The sequence below is a fragment of the Rousettus aegyptiacus genome, unplaced genomic scaffold, assembly GCF_014176215.1.
Source record: "Rousettus aegyptiacus isolate mRouAeg1 unplaced genomic scaffold, mRouAeg1.p scaffold_m13_p_1, whole genome shotgun sequence".
NCBI classification, from domain to species: Eukaryota; Metazoa; Chordata; class Mammalia; order Chiroptera; family Pteropodidae; genus Rousettus; species Rousettus aegyptiacus.
In genome coordinates, this window is record NW_023416284.1 from 135,960,738 (window position 1) to 135,976,983 (window position 16,246).

General features: G+C 36.3%; 1 protein-coding gene across 3 annotated transcripts in view; it reads right to left on the bottom strand.

Moving 5' to 3' along the window:
* Positions 1-4,634: 4,634 nt before the first annotated feature.
* The window catches only part of GPR63 (G protein-coupled receptor 63), a 47,814-nt gene continuing 36,202 nt past the window's right edge, over positions 4,635-16,246 (bottom strand). For 2 of the 3 annotated variants that reach the window (XM_036220134.1, XM_016135593.2), the window contains one exon: positions 8,672-10,078. In XM_036220134.1, coding sequence (XP_036076027.1) covers positions 8,672-9,940 — 1,269 coding nt within the window. In that variant the 5' untranslated portion in view covers positions 9,941-10,078. Of the gene's footprint in view, positions 10,079-16,246 lie in introns of all 3 variants that reach the window. The other variant, XM_016135589.2, reaches the window with a different exon arrangement.

A 16,246-nucleotide genomic window follows, 5' to 3' on the forward strand; every position in this document is an offset into this window, starting at 1 on the left:
CATGAATGGAAGAAAACTAAGGTGAAAGAAACAGAAAAGCATAGATAAGAGGTTTGACAGATGATACCACAATGTAAAAAAAGCCTGTTTCAGTGACCACTCATTCAGATGTGGGTTTTAATTCTTGTATCCCCACTTTGAGTCTCACGGCCTCTTAAAATTCAATTAAGAATTAACTTGGAGCCTTGGAGGATTTGTAAAATAGAGTAATATCCACCTCTTAGAGTTATAAGAATTAGCAATTATGTATTTATATAGATACAGTACTTGCATCATCTAGCAGGCATCAAATAAATGATGACTGCCATGCATATGATTATTTGGCTGTGAATTTCTACAGGCTTTAAACACAATAACAGTCAGCCAGGAGCTGATGAATGAAATCATTATTCATAACACCTTGCTTCAGCCAACAATAAATCTGTACTTAATATTTAAAACTTATTATTCACCGAACAAAGTAAACTCCTTTTATAAGTAAAAGTCTGACCTAGCTGCCAAAACCATGCATACACCATAATGTTACAGGTTTTAATCAATTATCCCTCTTTATTTTAAACTGTATTTAAAAAAATTGTTACTAAATATATTTGCTTCATTTATATATGATACTACACTGATTTGCCCGCCTTTTTTTGTTCTCCTAAATTGTCTTTTTATTGAACCAACCCTTTGTTCTGGCATCATGTTAATATATCTTTTGGTCTATTTATATATGTGACATCTTAGATTGACTTTTTATTTCAAGTTTCTTCCTGGGAAAGACAATGAGCACAGTGAGCATACTTAATAAATGTTACATAATAATAACTATTAAATGTTCTCTTAAAATCTCAAGCAGCTTTTTATCTTTAGCTTTTACTTTGAGATAATTATACACTTCCCCAAAGCCATTTATAGCTCCCATCAGGAAGAACAGCTGAAAAAAAATGTGTTCCCGGTCCTGCCAAAACTATAATGAAAGTGATTTAAACTCTGAATTTCTGTTGCAAGTATTCAAATGACATTCAACATATAGATGTCAAATTCTAGCAATTTAAACCTTTCCCATCCAAAATCTCCTTGATGCCATTTTGTCCATATCACCATCGTAATTCATTTATAAACAAACTGAAATTAAACAAAAAGTTACAAAAACATACCTTTTATTTGTTATCAGTCTATCTGTATTTGTCCTCCTCCAGCTATACCATGAGCCATCTCCTCCCTTTACCCTTTGAAGCCTGAACTCCAGTATATTCAGTCAAAATCCCAAAATATAGTCACAGATCAGTTTTATAAATAAGAGAAACAGAGGACGTTCTCCATAACACAATTTGCACCTCAAAGGGTCAAAAAATTATGTACATATGTGCACCATTCTTAGGGTTACCAGGTTTAGCAAATTAAAATTTAGCAGCCCTATCCATTCTACACACTAGTCCCCCAAACTGACCCAGATGCGGTGTCAGAAAACCCCCACATTACCTTCTCCCACAAATCGAGGAAGCTGATTTGTATAATAGGCAGGTCACTGGACTTGGAGACTAAAGATCTGGGAACTAGCCTCCGATCTTGGTTTGGGTAAGTCCATTATTATTTTAACCACCAAGATTCTGTCATCGAAAGTCCATTTTCAGACTTTCGAGAACCACTACTCTCTGTGAGTCACCATGCTAGCAGGTGCTGAGGAAACAATAAATTACAAGCACAGAAAAATATGAACTTGGGGGGAAAATGGGGCTTGAAATCAAGACCTAGCCGATGTGGGGTTGTGTGTGTGTGTGGGGGGGGGGCCTGTCATCACGTCTCTGTCAGATTACAATGCTTCCCACATACTGGGAAGCAGCAATTCCTGGCCTTGTCACATGGACCTGCCATACATATTCCTTTGTCCATAAGCTCGACTGTTTTTCAGTGGTTGAGCTTGATGAGAAACTAAAAAAAAAAATTATTTTCTTAAAAATGTAAACATTCTATTCTTCTATTAATAAAAATGTACCTATTAGGATTAAGATACTTTCCAGATCATTTAATTGGTCTCTGCTTACTTGATTACTGGGTTTTCTAAAACCTGCAACCTCAATATCCAGCCCTTTTCTCTCCGACAGTAAAATCTCACTGACTTGAAGTGAAATGGAAAGAGATCTAAAGTTGGGAGCTGTCAAGCTGTGTTTGAATCCCAGCTCTACCTCCTAATTGCTGCAAGAATTTGAGCAAGTCATTTAATTGCTCTAAAATTGTTTGTTCATCTGCCTATTAGGTATAATGTTTTTGAAAATCTCTAACAGAGGTACTGTCACAGAACAGATGCTAACATAAATTATAGAATTAAAACTATTTTTCCATCATTTTCAAAACTATGTAATAAATTACAGTAAGTTTTTTGGTACAGTTTTTGTTTTCTTTTGTACAAATTATTCAATTGAATTATTCAATTCATTAAGTTAATGGGTATCTTTAAACACTGCCATTTTATGTCAGGCTGAATGAGTTCTGGTGATACAGCAGGAGTATCGAAGCTGGCACAAGGGCTCTGGGGCTTCCCACTTCATCACCTTGACCTCTTCTCCCAAGTGGTCTTGGCTATAAAGTCCAGTAATTCAGACAGATCACTATGTAATTGAACCACAATTATGCAATAGGGTGATGGCCTTTCCAAAAGGGGTTCTGGGATCTATGCAATTTAAAATAAGCGCCTGGATGTTGAAGTGTCCTTAAAATTCCAGCCATAGTCGATAAGTCTCATGAAGGTTCTATATCAGAGACGGTGTGCCCAAGGCTCCTGAGGGCTGTCAGCTTAACAGCCTGTTTCTTGACTTGGTCAAATATAGTGAACGACTTGAAACCAAAAACAAACCAACATGGGTTTTGTGTACAGGTTTTACTGCTATTATTATTTATTATATAATGCATGGAGACTCATCATCACTCAGTATGATGCTTAGTAAGCTCTTCTGACTAGTGACTCAGGTCAGTTATCAGAGGATAGATAATAGGAGCACGGTCACCTAGAAATATATGAACTTTGGCATTAGGCCTAGGTTTGAATCCAAGCTATACCTGAAAAAGTTACTTAGTCTCTTGGGAATGTAGTTTCCTCAGTTGGAAAGAGGAGAAAATATTGTGAATTTAAGCATATTTTGACTACACCAAGTGGCTTAAAAATGTCACCCGTCATTATTATTATAAAAATCTGCATGCTTTTATGCTGAGAGTTAATCATGTTAAGACTATAAATGCTTTCAAATTCCTTAAAAGGCATCATCTGATCAATTATTATTCTTTTGAGACATTTCAAAATGGATACAGAGAAAACCAAGGATAAATATTGTGCCCTGTGACTACATGAATCTGAATATAATGCAATCAGAATGTGTATCCTATTCTCTGCAACAAACTTATCTTAGGCATTTTATTAACCTCGAGAGATTTATATGATCAAAAAATAATCATTAGCAACCGAAATATATAGATTAATAAGATTGTTTTATTTTCGTATTGAATTTTTGGACTACCACTACAGCATCATAGAAGAATTTTATTATATTTTAAATTTGGATATCATCATTGTGATCTAACTGTTGCTGTGAAGACATTTCATAGATATGATTAAAGTCCATAATCAGTTCACATTAAGGGACATTATCCTAGATAATCTGGGTGGGCCTGATTCAACCAGTTGAAAGACCTTAAAAGCAAAACTGAGGCTTCTTTGAGGAAGAAGAAATTCTGCCCATGGACAGCAGCTTAAGACCGTACTGCAATTTCTAGCCTGCTCTACCTAATGCCCCGCCCTTTGTGTTTCAGATTTGCCTAGCTGGCCCCACAGTTGTGTAAGCCAAATCTTGCAATAAATCTCTCAATAAATATCTCCTACTAGTTCTGCTTCTCTGATTAAACACTGATATAGCCAGCAAATTTTTCTTTTTTCTTTTTGCATAAATCTGACTGCTTCTTGAGACTTAAGGTAGAAACTGCTCCTAAAGGTTCTCTTTATTATGGAGTGTTCATTATTTTCATGATAGATGTGAAAATGCGTTTAGTTCAACATGTCCCTCTATTTTGCTATATCTTTCTTATCTTTCCATTTCAGAAAGAACTGTCAAATGTAGATTCGGTGACAACCTTCTTTTATAGCTTAAAAAAGAAGAAATATATTTAGTTACTGCATATGGGTGAAAAAGAAAATAAAACCCCATGTCTAATTGGCAAAAACCCCTGAAACTCTTATATACAAATAAATATTTCCTATGGATTTAAAAGTGGATTTAGATAGGCATTGGATTTTAGAAATAGAAGCGCAGTATGAAGTCGTTTTGTCAAAATAGGAGCAGACACTGTCATTGCTTTGCCAAGTGACAGTCTAATTTTAAATGACTCAGTAGTAAAATTTTCATAACTATTCTAGACAGAATTTCTTAAAACTGTTTCTAAATACTAACGATCTCTTGCCAAGTTTCATTTCATCCTTAATTACCCCGAGAACTTCTAAAACCAGATTACAGTTATAGACACAGGCTTTGAGAGCTCATTTGAAAATAAGAACCCCCTCAAAATCAGGGTTTGAAACTAAACTCAGATTTTAATTTAACAGAAAGTATTATTCATGACAAATTTTTTTAAAATAAGATGAAGTAGTCCTTTAAACTAAATTCCACTTTTAGAAATGTTAAATATTTATTCATTTTGTTACTGGGAGTATTTTTCCTGGTTCTAATAAGAATATGCACAAATAATCACACTTTTTGATTTCTGAATATTAACAATCCAAAATTCAAAGTAGTTTCTTTTCCCATACAGGTCAGGTACTATTGTAAAATAAATTAACTTTAATTACAAAGTACTAGGACCAATATATAATAAATGTATTACCATTTCCTGTAATAACAAACATGTGCTTTTATATTTTTATTATAAAACCGAGTTTTTAATGAAAGCAATTTAGCAGGACTATGGTTGAGAAAATGAATTTGAATTAAGCAGTCATTTAAACTTAAACTGAAAAATCATGGCAGCATAAAATGTCAAGCAAGTGAAAAAAATTTCTGTGATATATACATAAACATTTTATGTAAACAAAAGCAAAGATCAAGAAGAAATTAAATAATTTTGTTAACCACCAAAATACACTGATTAAAAGGGTCGTTTTATTTTCTTCATGCTTCCACTGAACACAACTGGCATAAGCAAAGCAACAGGTGTTAGACGAATCTTTACATTCCCCTCATACTCTTCAGGAGTTTACACACAATAAAGATATCTCTCTAGGAGAAAAAAAGATGTTAGAGGAATTGGACTCCAGAAAGTCATGAATTTCAAATATTAAATCACTCTTTTTGCTCTACTGTGAAATGAGATGGTTTATCAGAATTTTGCCAGTTGAAAGAAGGTAAAGCCAACACTGGCAAGATCCAGCACTAACACGCGTGGCAGCAAATTGGGCACAATGATACATAGATTTTCTTCTGGATGTGGATTATCCGTGCACTAAGAGATAATGGATTCCAACACAAAACAAACATTTTTGGATAAAACAGACAATATCGAAATGGGTATATTTTCAACAGGAGCATTTTTTAAGTGTGCCCAGGGCCCACCTGCATCAGGCAGAGTGCTCCACAAAATAAAAGTGCATTCCTGAGCCGACCTCAGATTCTCTGGGGCCCTGGGCATCTGCATTGTTAAGAAGTGCCCCCTGGAAATACTTATGAACATATTCCTATTAAAGTTTGAATATCACTACTCCATACTATTGGGGATTTCTTTTGACTCTTTCTTTTGACCACAAATATTTCACTCTTTCATGCTTTATGCTTATTAGCCAGAAAAACAACAAAAATAAAAACATTTCTGATTATGTCAGTCAGCAGTGATAGTAAGCAGTGGTACTTTTTTTCCCTCAAGAAAATATAGGGAAATAGGCAACAAATAAGTCTGCACCTAAATTTTTCAAAGGTACCCCATAGCACTTTTTTAAAAAGAGCTTTCAAATTGTAGACGTAATAAAAAATGTTCAAAATGATTTGTAAACTGTCATCTAATCAAGATTATCCAGTGTAAAGAGAACTGCTGTTCAGTGTTGCTGAATTCACACAAAGGCCCCTTTCTTCTTTTTCTTTCACACGCACCGAGCATCTCAGCAGGCACCAAGAGCCCTCACCAAATGATGCACTGCCTACAGAGCAGCGAAAAGGTACCTAAGGGTTGCTCATAAAAAAGAGATAAAGAAAACAAAGCTCAGTTTCAACTCCAATCAAAAAGGAGTCTCAAGACTCCTGCCAATATGTAAGATGAATACAGAGCATGCTGACTTTCCTTAGAAGAAGTCTACTTCCAAATATACTTATTAATATCTGCTTGAAATCCGGTTTATATTGAAAATGGAGAGCACGATATACTTCCGTGCATTACGAGCATCTATTATAGTGTTTATGTTCTCTATGATATCTATGGATACAATAATTTTACCTGTGAATAACATGAACTAGAAACCAAAGAGGTAGGTGACTATTATCAGAAAATGATCCCAAAACCACATGTGAAATAAGATGCTTCAGTCCCAAATAAGTTCTTTAACTGAAAAATGAATTGCAACACCATTACAATTGCCTTAAGAGCAGGGTTTCCAGGTCTTTTGTGATGTCGTCAACCTTCTAAAGTCCTAATTCCTGATACTGTGCCCCATGCTCTTCAGACACTTAGTGTTAAGAAATAGCTAAGGAAATAAAACCTAAAGAGGTAATACTAGAGACCAAGGAGTAAGGGTGACATCAGCTGGGCTCTTCAAAAATCTCCACTCTCACATTGAGGAAAGCACATCAGAGTTGGGACATATCTTAGATTTATCTAATCCAACTCTTTGGTTGTACCACTGAAGAAATAGTATTATTTTCCCCACTGGTTCACAAAGCACTAAAATTCTGAAAAGATGCTATAAGTCCAAAACTGTTTATGGTTAATATACCTATTTATCAAGCCCATGATGTAGCTAAGAAGCTCCACTTTGAGCCCTGATGGCCTTAGCCTACAGTCCCATCCCTGCTGGCTGTTTTATAAAGTGTATCAGTAGTTACAGAGAGAAGTGGACCAAACAGTCTGGATGTACCTAGCCGGGCAGATCATCTGCAAGGGAAACATAATTAGAAACCTCAGACCTGCCCTGTTACAACTTGCTCTACACTCTACCCTGGGCTTACCTCTGCTTCTTTGTTGGAAACTCATCTCTGAGCATGCTCTGCTATGGGCAAGCACTGGACAACAACATTGTTCTGCCTTAGAACATTCAGAAATGGCTGGACAACTAGAAACCTGCGAACCTACAAGGCTGAGGGCTACAGACAGCTGTATTTAACTTCTCCATAATTATCAGTCACTTATTTTGTAATCCAAAAAAAATGACCTTATTTCCTCATAGCCTTATTTATGTAAGATTTTAAAGCTCCACTTTAAAAGGGTGGTTGTGAATTATTTTATTTTTATATTTTTCAGATTTTCTGTAATGGTTTCACGTTTCTTTTGGTAATTAAAAAATGATGCAATTTTTAAAAGGTTTTAGTATAACAAAATTAAAGGATATACAAAGCTTCCTCTTGACTATGAAACGTCTAAACCTGAATGATGTATCTGTGTGGCACAGTAAAACAGCACAGTCTCCAAAGAGTTTTGAGATCCCAGCTCGATCACTAAACAAGGGCAGGGTTTTAGTCTCTCTGAGACTTGCTTTCTTTATCTATAAAAAAGAAGAAATAATACCTACCCCACAGGAAGCTGTGAGAATAAAATGATGCACAGTGCCTGGCACATGGTAGGTGTTCAATAAATGGTAGGCCTTTCTCGTCGCTGGGCTCAGTGATAACCCTTGAGTAAAAGGAATCACCACAGCCTGCACTGGCCGAGCCCTTAACCGAATCCCATTTAAATTTGCAAGGGTGCTCTGTCACCTCAACTTTGCCCTATTGCTCTAAAGAATCGCAATTGTGCTTAGAAAAAGTTCTATACTTTTATGTTCTGTCCTTTAAAACTGTACACGCAGATAAAATATTTTTAAAAAACTATCTTCCTAGAAATAATACAATTCCTAAAGCACAACATGTCTCTTATAAAAACAATTCTGAAAAACATGATTTAGTTCATTGTTTCTTAAAGTGCACCAAAGTAAATATTAATAACCTTTAAAATGTCACTAACCCCCTCGGGTTGTCTTTTTTAAATGAAAGTAAATATTTATCTACTGAGATGTATGTGGTTTTTGGCTCCAACATGATGGCAAAAAGCAGCAATGTCTTCCAGAAAAAAAAAAATAAACTAAACTAAGCATACCTTAGCAGCATACAGAATGCCTATATCTCAGTGTAACTGCAGGCTCAATATAACGCAATCCTGATTCCTACTTCAAAAACAAAATTAATCGAAGAAAGAAAAAACCATCTCCCCACCCTAAATCTAGGATTTCTCTTGAATCCTGGAGGTTAACATTTGTGATCACTTCCCTATTGTGTATCCTTGGTAACAGAGTTATAACTAGTCGCTATTCTCCCTTTATACTGTACACACACACGCACATAACAAACAAATCCTATATTTAAAAAATAATAATAATAAAGTATAAGTAGAGAAACCATGTGAAAGAAAAAAATTCAAAGTCAGATAAAGAACAACCATCACCCAAAATGTCAGGCAGTTCCAATTTTCACACCACCGTCCGATGCTCCCCACACACATAGACAGCACTGGGCCGTATCCGTCGCCTTGTGTGACCAGGGAGCCGCGGCAAAAACTTGAAGGACTTGGGCATCATGTCTAGGCAGGCGTCATGGAATTTCTTAATCCTCCAGTAGTAAATCAGTGGATTCAATGCAGACTTGAGGTAGCAGAGCCAAAGCAGCCAGGTGCTAATCTCAAAAAAGTTGTGCTTATAGTAAAAGTGCTTACTGAATGTTGCCACAAGGCTGTAAGTGGTGAACGGGGCCCAACAGACAATGAAGACAGCAAAGAGAATCAAAATGGTGGTGAAGGCACGTGTTTTAAAGCCCATGTCAATGCTCATCTGGAAGGGTCTCTGTAGACTCATGAGACCCAGTTTGCTGGCCTGGCTGAGGCATATACCCTCAGGGTAGCTATGGATCCTCAAGGCATTGTGCCGAAGGGTGTTAAGTATGCCCATAAACGAATATAGTATCACCAGGAAGGGTATGAAGAAAGAAATGAGAGATATCAAAATCACATACGCCTGGTAACCCGGATGAGTTGTGTACCCAAACACACATTGGGGGGCTCGGGAAGGTATCTGTAGGTCTGGGTTCCCTACAGCCAAAGGAAAAGCGACACAAAAGGAAGTCGCCCAAGAAACTGCAATCAGAATCTTAGCTCTGTATGGATTCAGCTTATCCTGCCTCTGGACTATAATAAGGAACCTATCGATGCTAATGATGAGCAAGATGGCTACTCCCTCTATCACAAACAACCAGAAAAACATGGCAGATACCCTACAGAAGAATTTCCCAAAAATCCACCTGGTAGTAAGAATAGTTACCAAGGCAAAGGGCATGTTTAGCACTGCAAGCAACATGTCTGCAAACGCCAGGCTGGCAAGGAGGATGTTAATGGCAGATCGCATGGCAGCTTTTTGGTAAACCATGAGGCAAACCACCAAGTTCCCAAGAAAAGACACAAACAGAATAAATATCATTATAGCAGAAAGGATGATCTGGAGAGGCAAGTTTAGGCTCTTATAAACTGCTGGTGTTGGGGGTACAGCTGTGCTATTCACTGTCATGGGGCTCATCCCAGTGGGAGCCATGGTTTCAAAACTGTATCTAAGCAGCGGAGCGACTCCCGGATGCTGCAATGGCGGAGGGACCGTGATATTCATGTACGTGGTTTCATAGACTACGAACGTTGTGTTGGTGGCCCCAGTATGGGATGCAATCAACATCGCGGAGAAGACCATGCTTTCCATAGGATGGACGGTGCCAGCAAATAAGTAGGTGTTCTTGAAGCATTTCAACACTGAGCAGCAGTATCATGTTTCATTGATGAGCTTGGAAACATAATCTGGAAAAAAGACGAGTTCCATCTTCCACAGGAGTCCTTTCGCCTGAAAACAAGCCCCAAACACAAAAAGTGAATGAGAAATGAGCTTTGTAAATAACATTTGACTTCTTACCTTTCATCATAAAGGATCAGTTAGTTGTTTTTTTTAACCTTTTAGAAATATTTAAGTCTCTAACCTAGTTGGCACTTAAATATTGTTGTTCTGTTTTTAGTCAACCATGATGGAAATTTCATGACATTCGTAAATGAAGTAAAAAAAAAAAAAAAAAAGAAAATGGATGACTGCTTCAAAGTCAAAAGTTAGAACCTTATTTTTAAATTGTCTTTTAAATTTCTAGTAGCAGCATGGCCTTTCCGTAGCCACTGTTAATAAACATTTTATTATCTGGTTCTCCTAAGAGTGCTGATATTTTTCTTAATAGCATTCAGACACACTGGTTCATATTCCATTTTTACTTTAGTACAAACAGCTGACAAAAATCCCTGAACTCAGTTTCCTATTTAATACTTTTGTACTAACACCTGTGTAAATAGGTACTAGGTTATTTTCTATAAAGTTGTGAAACAGTTTCCTGGTTTTCTAATTTCTTTGTGTTTCTTTCCAGAAATCCAACTATCACCATACAATGTAATGATTTGATATTTGTATACACTGCGAAATGATCACCACAATAAGTCTAGTTAATATCTGTTATCATATAGAGCGAATTTTTTTATGAGAACTTTTAAGATCTACTCTCTTAGCAACTTTCAAGTACGCAACACAATATTATTAACTATAGTGACAACGCTGTATATTACAACCCCATGGCTTAATAATTTTATAAATGGAAGTCTGTACCCTTTTTACCCACCTTAACCCATTTTGCCCATTCCATTTCCCTCCACCTCTGGAAAGCACCAATCTATTCTCTGTATCTAAAAGCTTAGTTATTTGTTTTGTATTTTAGATTCTACATATAGGTGAGATTTTTTTTTTTTCCTTCTCTGTCTGATTTATTTCACTTAGCATAATGTCCTCAAGGTCCATCCAAGCTGTAGCAAATGTCAAGGTCTCACTTTTTTATATGGCTGAATAATATTCCATATACATACACCATATTTTCTTTATCCATTTATCCATCAATGGACACTTAGTTGTCTCCATTTATTGGTTATTGTGAATAATGCCGCAATGAATGTAGGGGTGCAGATGTCTTTTCAAGTTATTATTGTTGTTTTCTTTGGATAAATGTTCAGAAGTGAAATTGGTAGATCATATTGTAGTTCTCTCTTTAATTTTTTGAGGAACTTTCATACTGTTTTCCATAGTGGCTGTACCAATTTTCATCCTCAGCAACACTACACAAGCATTTTCTTTTCTCTACATAATCTCCAACACCTATTTCTTGTCCTTTTTTTTTTCATGGTGACATTGGTTAACGAAATCCAGTAAGTTTCAGGTGTACACTTCAATTGTGAGGCATATATAAACGTCGCATTGTGTGTTCCTTGGCTATAGTTTGATTTCTTTCTGTCACCACATATTTGATTTCTTTTACCCCAACTACCTCCGTATTTCTTATCTTTTCAATAACACCATTCTAACAGGTGTGAGGTGATATCTCATTGTAGTTTTGATTTGTATTTCCCTAATGATTAGTGATGTTGGCAGCTCTTCATGTACCTGTTGGCCATCTATATGTCCTCTCTAGAAAAATGTCTTTTCAGATCTTCTGCCTATTTTTAATTGAATTGCTTGTTTGTTTTCCTACTGGGTTGTATGAGTTCTCTATATATTTTGGATATTAACTCATCTTTCAGATTTATGATTTATAAATAGTTTCTTTCTTCAGTGGGTTGCTTTTTCATTTTGTTGATGGAGACACGTTAGTTTCCTTGACCGAGGTGAGAAACAAAAACAAAAAATGGAATAGAGCCAAAGCAAAACTGCATTTAAAAGGTGTTTTTTAGGTCTATATATACATATATAATATGTATATATGTGTATATGTGTGTGTGTGTATGCATTTTCTGCCATCGAAGCTTCCCGTTACTATAAAACCTTCTAACTCAATTTGTTCAATTATTCGTTCATCAAATATTTATTCAGGAATGTAGTATGTGTCAGGCACCAGAGAGACATCAATGAACAAATGGTTCCTGGATTTCTGCTTAAACCAGGCAGACTGACCATAGACCCTGTATCTCAAAGTCACACTGCAATGATGATAAAGGGATTTTTTAAAACAAAATGTACGACCTAAAAGGACAAGAGGTATGAATGAAGAACACATCAAAAGATAGCAGTAAAAGCAAAATGCAGATGGTAGTGTGATAACTAACTGAACATACCAGAAGAGAGAACTCTATCCTCAATACTTCCAGGGAAATATGCTTGGGAAAAATTTACACGCCCTGTAGATCCCAGGGAAGCTTTGGATTGGGAAGTACCAGTTACTACAGAAAATGCAGGTCAGGCTGACAACTTGAAACCTGACTGAAAAACTATATACAGAGGCTCTGGAAGCCCATTCCATGCCCGGGTCCTCTCTCTTCAAAGTAACCACATGAAAAGCACACACAGCTATTCCAATAGCCCAAGTCTGGCACAAATGAACCTGATAAGTACTGAACTTGAGAGCATCAGCGCAGGGTTGAACACAGGGGGATTCAGTGAATGAATGTCTGCATATTCAACATAAAAACCTAGCCCCTTCCTCCGCCATGCCTATGCCGGCAGTCAGGCTATGCTACCCACATAAGACTGAAGGCATTGTCTTTTGCAGTAACTGAAAAGCCCTGGAGGAAAAATTCTAGATATTAATGTTTGATGGTACTCGAGAAAATGCCAACTTAGTGCCCAATCACCCAGCCTGCCATCAAGCATAACCTGTGCACACAGATCTTCTACTCAGCTTTTTGGTGCCTATTAAATACAAATGCTCAATTTCCCTATTATATAAAGACTCTACGAAGGGATTAAACAGAGACGATTTTGTAGTTAAACATTACAGAACAGAACCAGATTTTATAATATTACGAGACATAGCCTGCATAGACTTAACAACGCCTTTGCCCTGGCATACGTACCGTGCTTTTCATTCATTGTACTCCTGGCTCACCAGATGTAAGTATTCTTTGCCCTTCTTCCTCTTCTTACTGAGAAGCATAACTACCACAGCAATGCTTTTGAATGTTCATAGTAACTACATTAAAAGAAGATTCTCTCCTCTCAGGACTTTTCATAAAATACCACTGTTTCTTTTGAATTTTATATGACTAAATAAGTTTTATATTTAAAATTTATATGTCCAAAGGAATGGGACTGGAAAATTAGCTTAGGCTGGTAATACTTGCATGGAAGTCCTAATGTTAAATCTAAACTAGTCTTTATTTGCCATTTGAGAGAAACTTTTACTACCTTTTCCAAATAAGACGAAATTATGTGAATGTGTGCATATGTGTATATATTCATACACACACATATATGTATATAGACACCCCACATGTGTACATGTAAAGCTCACATATGGCAGAAGTAATTGGCATCCTGGTTCTTTCTCTCTTGTTATAGCATCTACAGAAACAACACTGGATTAATTAGGTTAATGATGTGTTTTATATTTGGAGTATGCCAGAATATCACAATTACTGGGGTGTCAATGGCTGGGATGGGCAGTTACTGCAGTATTTATTCTCTTAATCTGTGTCCCTTATTTTTATCTGCTACCATAGTGCTTTAGATACTTGTTTTATTCTCAGAAATGATTATATTCCCCTAGAAGGCAGGGATTAATTACTAATCTCATTGTCCTCTATGGCTACTATGCTTTGCATACAACCCAGTAAATATCTAGTAAATTAAATTCATTTCCACTACGCTTTGTGAGATCAAAGAATTTCTTCTTTATTCATTTTAATCTTTATTTATACGATACCTGCACATAATTTTTAAAATAATCAAATGAGTTTTAAAATGACAGCCAAACCCTGTCCCGCCCTTCACCATTCCACTCCTGTTTTCTGAGGTTGCCATATTTAATTATTTTAAAGGCTCTTTTTCAAGTATTTATTCTTTATATATCTAAATAACATGAAGAAATTACTACTTTTTGATTTATCAATATGATATATTAACTCCTGTTTCGTATTAGAATAGAGAGAGCTGTCACAGCACCTCCACCTTATTCCTCTTCTTTTCATACCACCAAAACCTTTATTTGAAAATTTTGAATTATAGTAGAAGTTAATGTTAACATTAATGTATTTATGTAAGTAGTATATTTGCTAATATGATCAGCCAATAGAATATTTTCTTTCTTGTATAAATTTTGGATTTCCTAGAATAATTTACCTTTCTTTTCAATTTTTAAAAATAACTATCAATAATTTTTTCACTTGCTCCATCAGATAGATTTTTATATCTAGAAGTATTATATTCTGAAAAGTTGAATTTATCTATATTTTTATCTTGGAGTCACACTTTTTATTCTCCTGTCTCTCCCGGGAGTGTTTACTTTCTGGATCTGTTACAAAGAAGCCAGCCTGAGGGCATCCCCTTACTACCATCCAGGAAATCCTCTCTTCTGACTTGGATTCTTGACTTCCCTATTTCCTAGGTGCTTTGCCTTTCACTCCAACACTTCCTGTGTTTACTTCCTCCTTTTCCAGGAATTGTTTGTCCAGTTACTTTTGAAGGAAGAGCACAGGAGAGTTAAATTTTAAATCCCTATATGTTTGAATAAGTCATTATTCTGTCCACAGTAACTGTCTTGGTTTACAGTTCTCAGTTGAAAATAATTTTCTCTGATAATTTTGAAGGTGTTCCACATCATTGGTTCTCAAAGTTGAGGGTACATAAGAATTACCTGGAGCACATATTAAAATACTGGAACCCACACCCACACCCTGAGTCTGTAGTGTGGGGTAGGTCCCAGAATTTGCATTTCTGGAGAGAAAAAGTAAATTGAGGACTTTAAATTCCAAACTCAAGTATTAGATAAAGAATTAGAAAGCTTCTTTAACTACTGTGAAAGAAACTTTTATTTCCTACAGCTCCAGAGATGAGATTTCTGAAAACTAAACCAAAGTCTAATCCTGTGGGTGGCTGTATTACAATGTAAATTGGATTCTTAACCTGTCTCTCCTGTTACAGTTAGGGCATTGATTGGGAGATTAAGAGCCTGAAAATTTAAATGGGGACTTATGTGGATTCTGATGAAGCTCTTGTCTTGCAGAGTGTCCCTTGCTAACTGAAATAGCCTTTCTACCCCTACTATTAAGGTTAGTTTCTCCTTGCCTGAAGAATCACTAAGGGCCTCACCTGAGGTAGTTCTTTGCAAAGAATTTCTGCTCTTCCTAAGGACCTTGCCCTACCACTTTTATTGCTTCTAAATCTACTACCAGACTCGACTCCCAGCAGAATCTAGCAGGTGATGTACAAAGTGTGATCTAGAAAGAAGTACCATTTATAGCAAAAGAAATGCAAGATTTTTTCTAATTTATATAGACATGAATTCTGAGGGTACTGAGTTAGGTTAGAAGGAATATAGTATTACATCAGATCAAATTTATTGATACAGGCACACTAAATAGAGATTCTAGATTCTCTGTGTTAGCTCAAGTAGCTGAAAATGGCTCTAATAGTTTGTTTAGTTGACTGAAACCTGGTCCTAAAGCTCGCTTACACTACATGATATTGAGATTCCATAATGTCTTTCTTTGGTATAGAGAAAGCTATCCAAAGACTTGGGCAGATAGGAATGCTGAAGTGGATTTATATATAAGACCTGCTCCCCACCTCTAACTATATCACCTGGTAGGATCCAGAAGGCACTGCTTTCAGGAAGGTTTTGAGAGATACCCTGGGTGGCTAGCATTCCTTGAAGATCTCTGTAGTAGCTATTCTCTGCAGATGAGAATGGAAATGGGTAATGTTGTCATCCAAGAAACAGGGTTGCTGAATTGAATGGGGGCTATTAAGTACTCCAGAATGTCAGGGGATGAATGACAGCACTTAACCAGAGATGAAGTGAGTGTGGGTACCACAATGGTCAGCAAAACAAAATTCAAAATCAAAATAGTCTGACCTGCAGAGACTGTTAATGTTTGATCATGGTATCTCTAAGAGAGAAATAGTTGGAAACCTACCAAGTTCTACTTGTTCCGGATAAGCAACAAGGTTATAAAATAGAAAGATGCAGCCTCTCGATCAATTCCCAAACTTGAA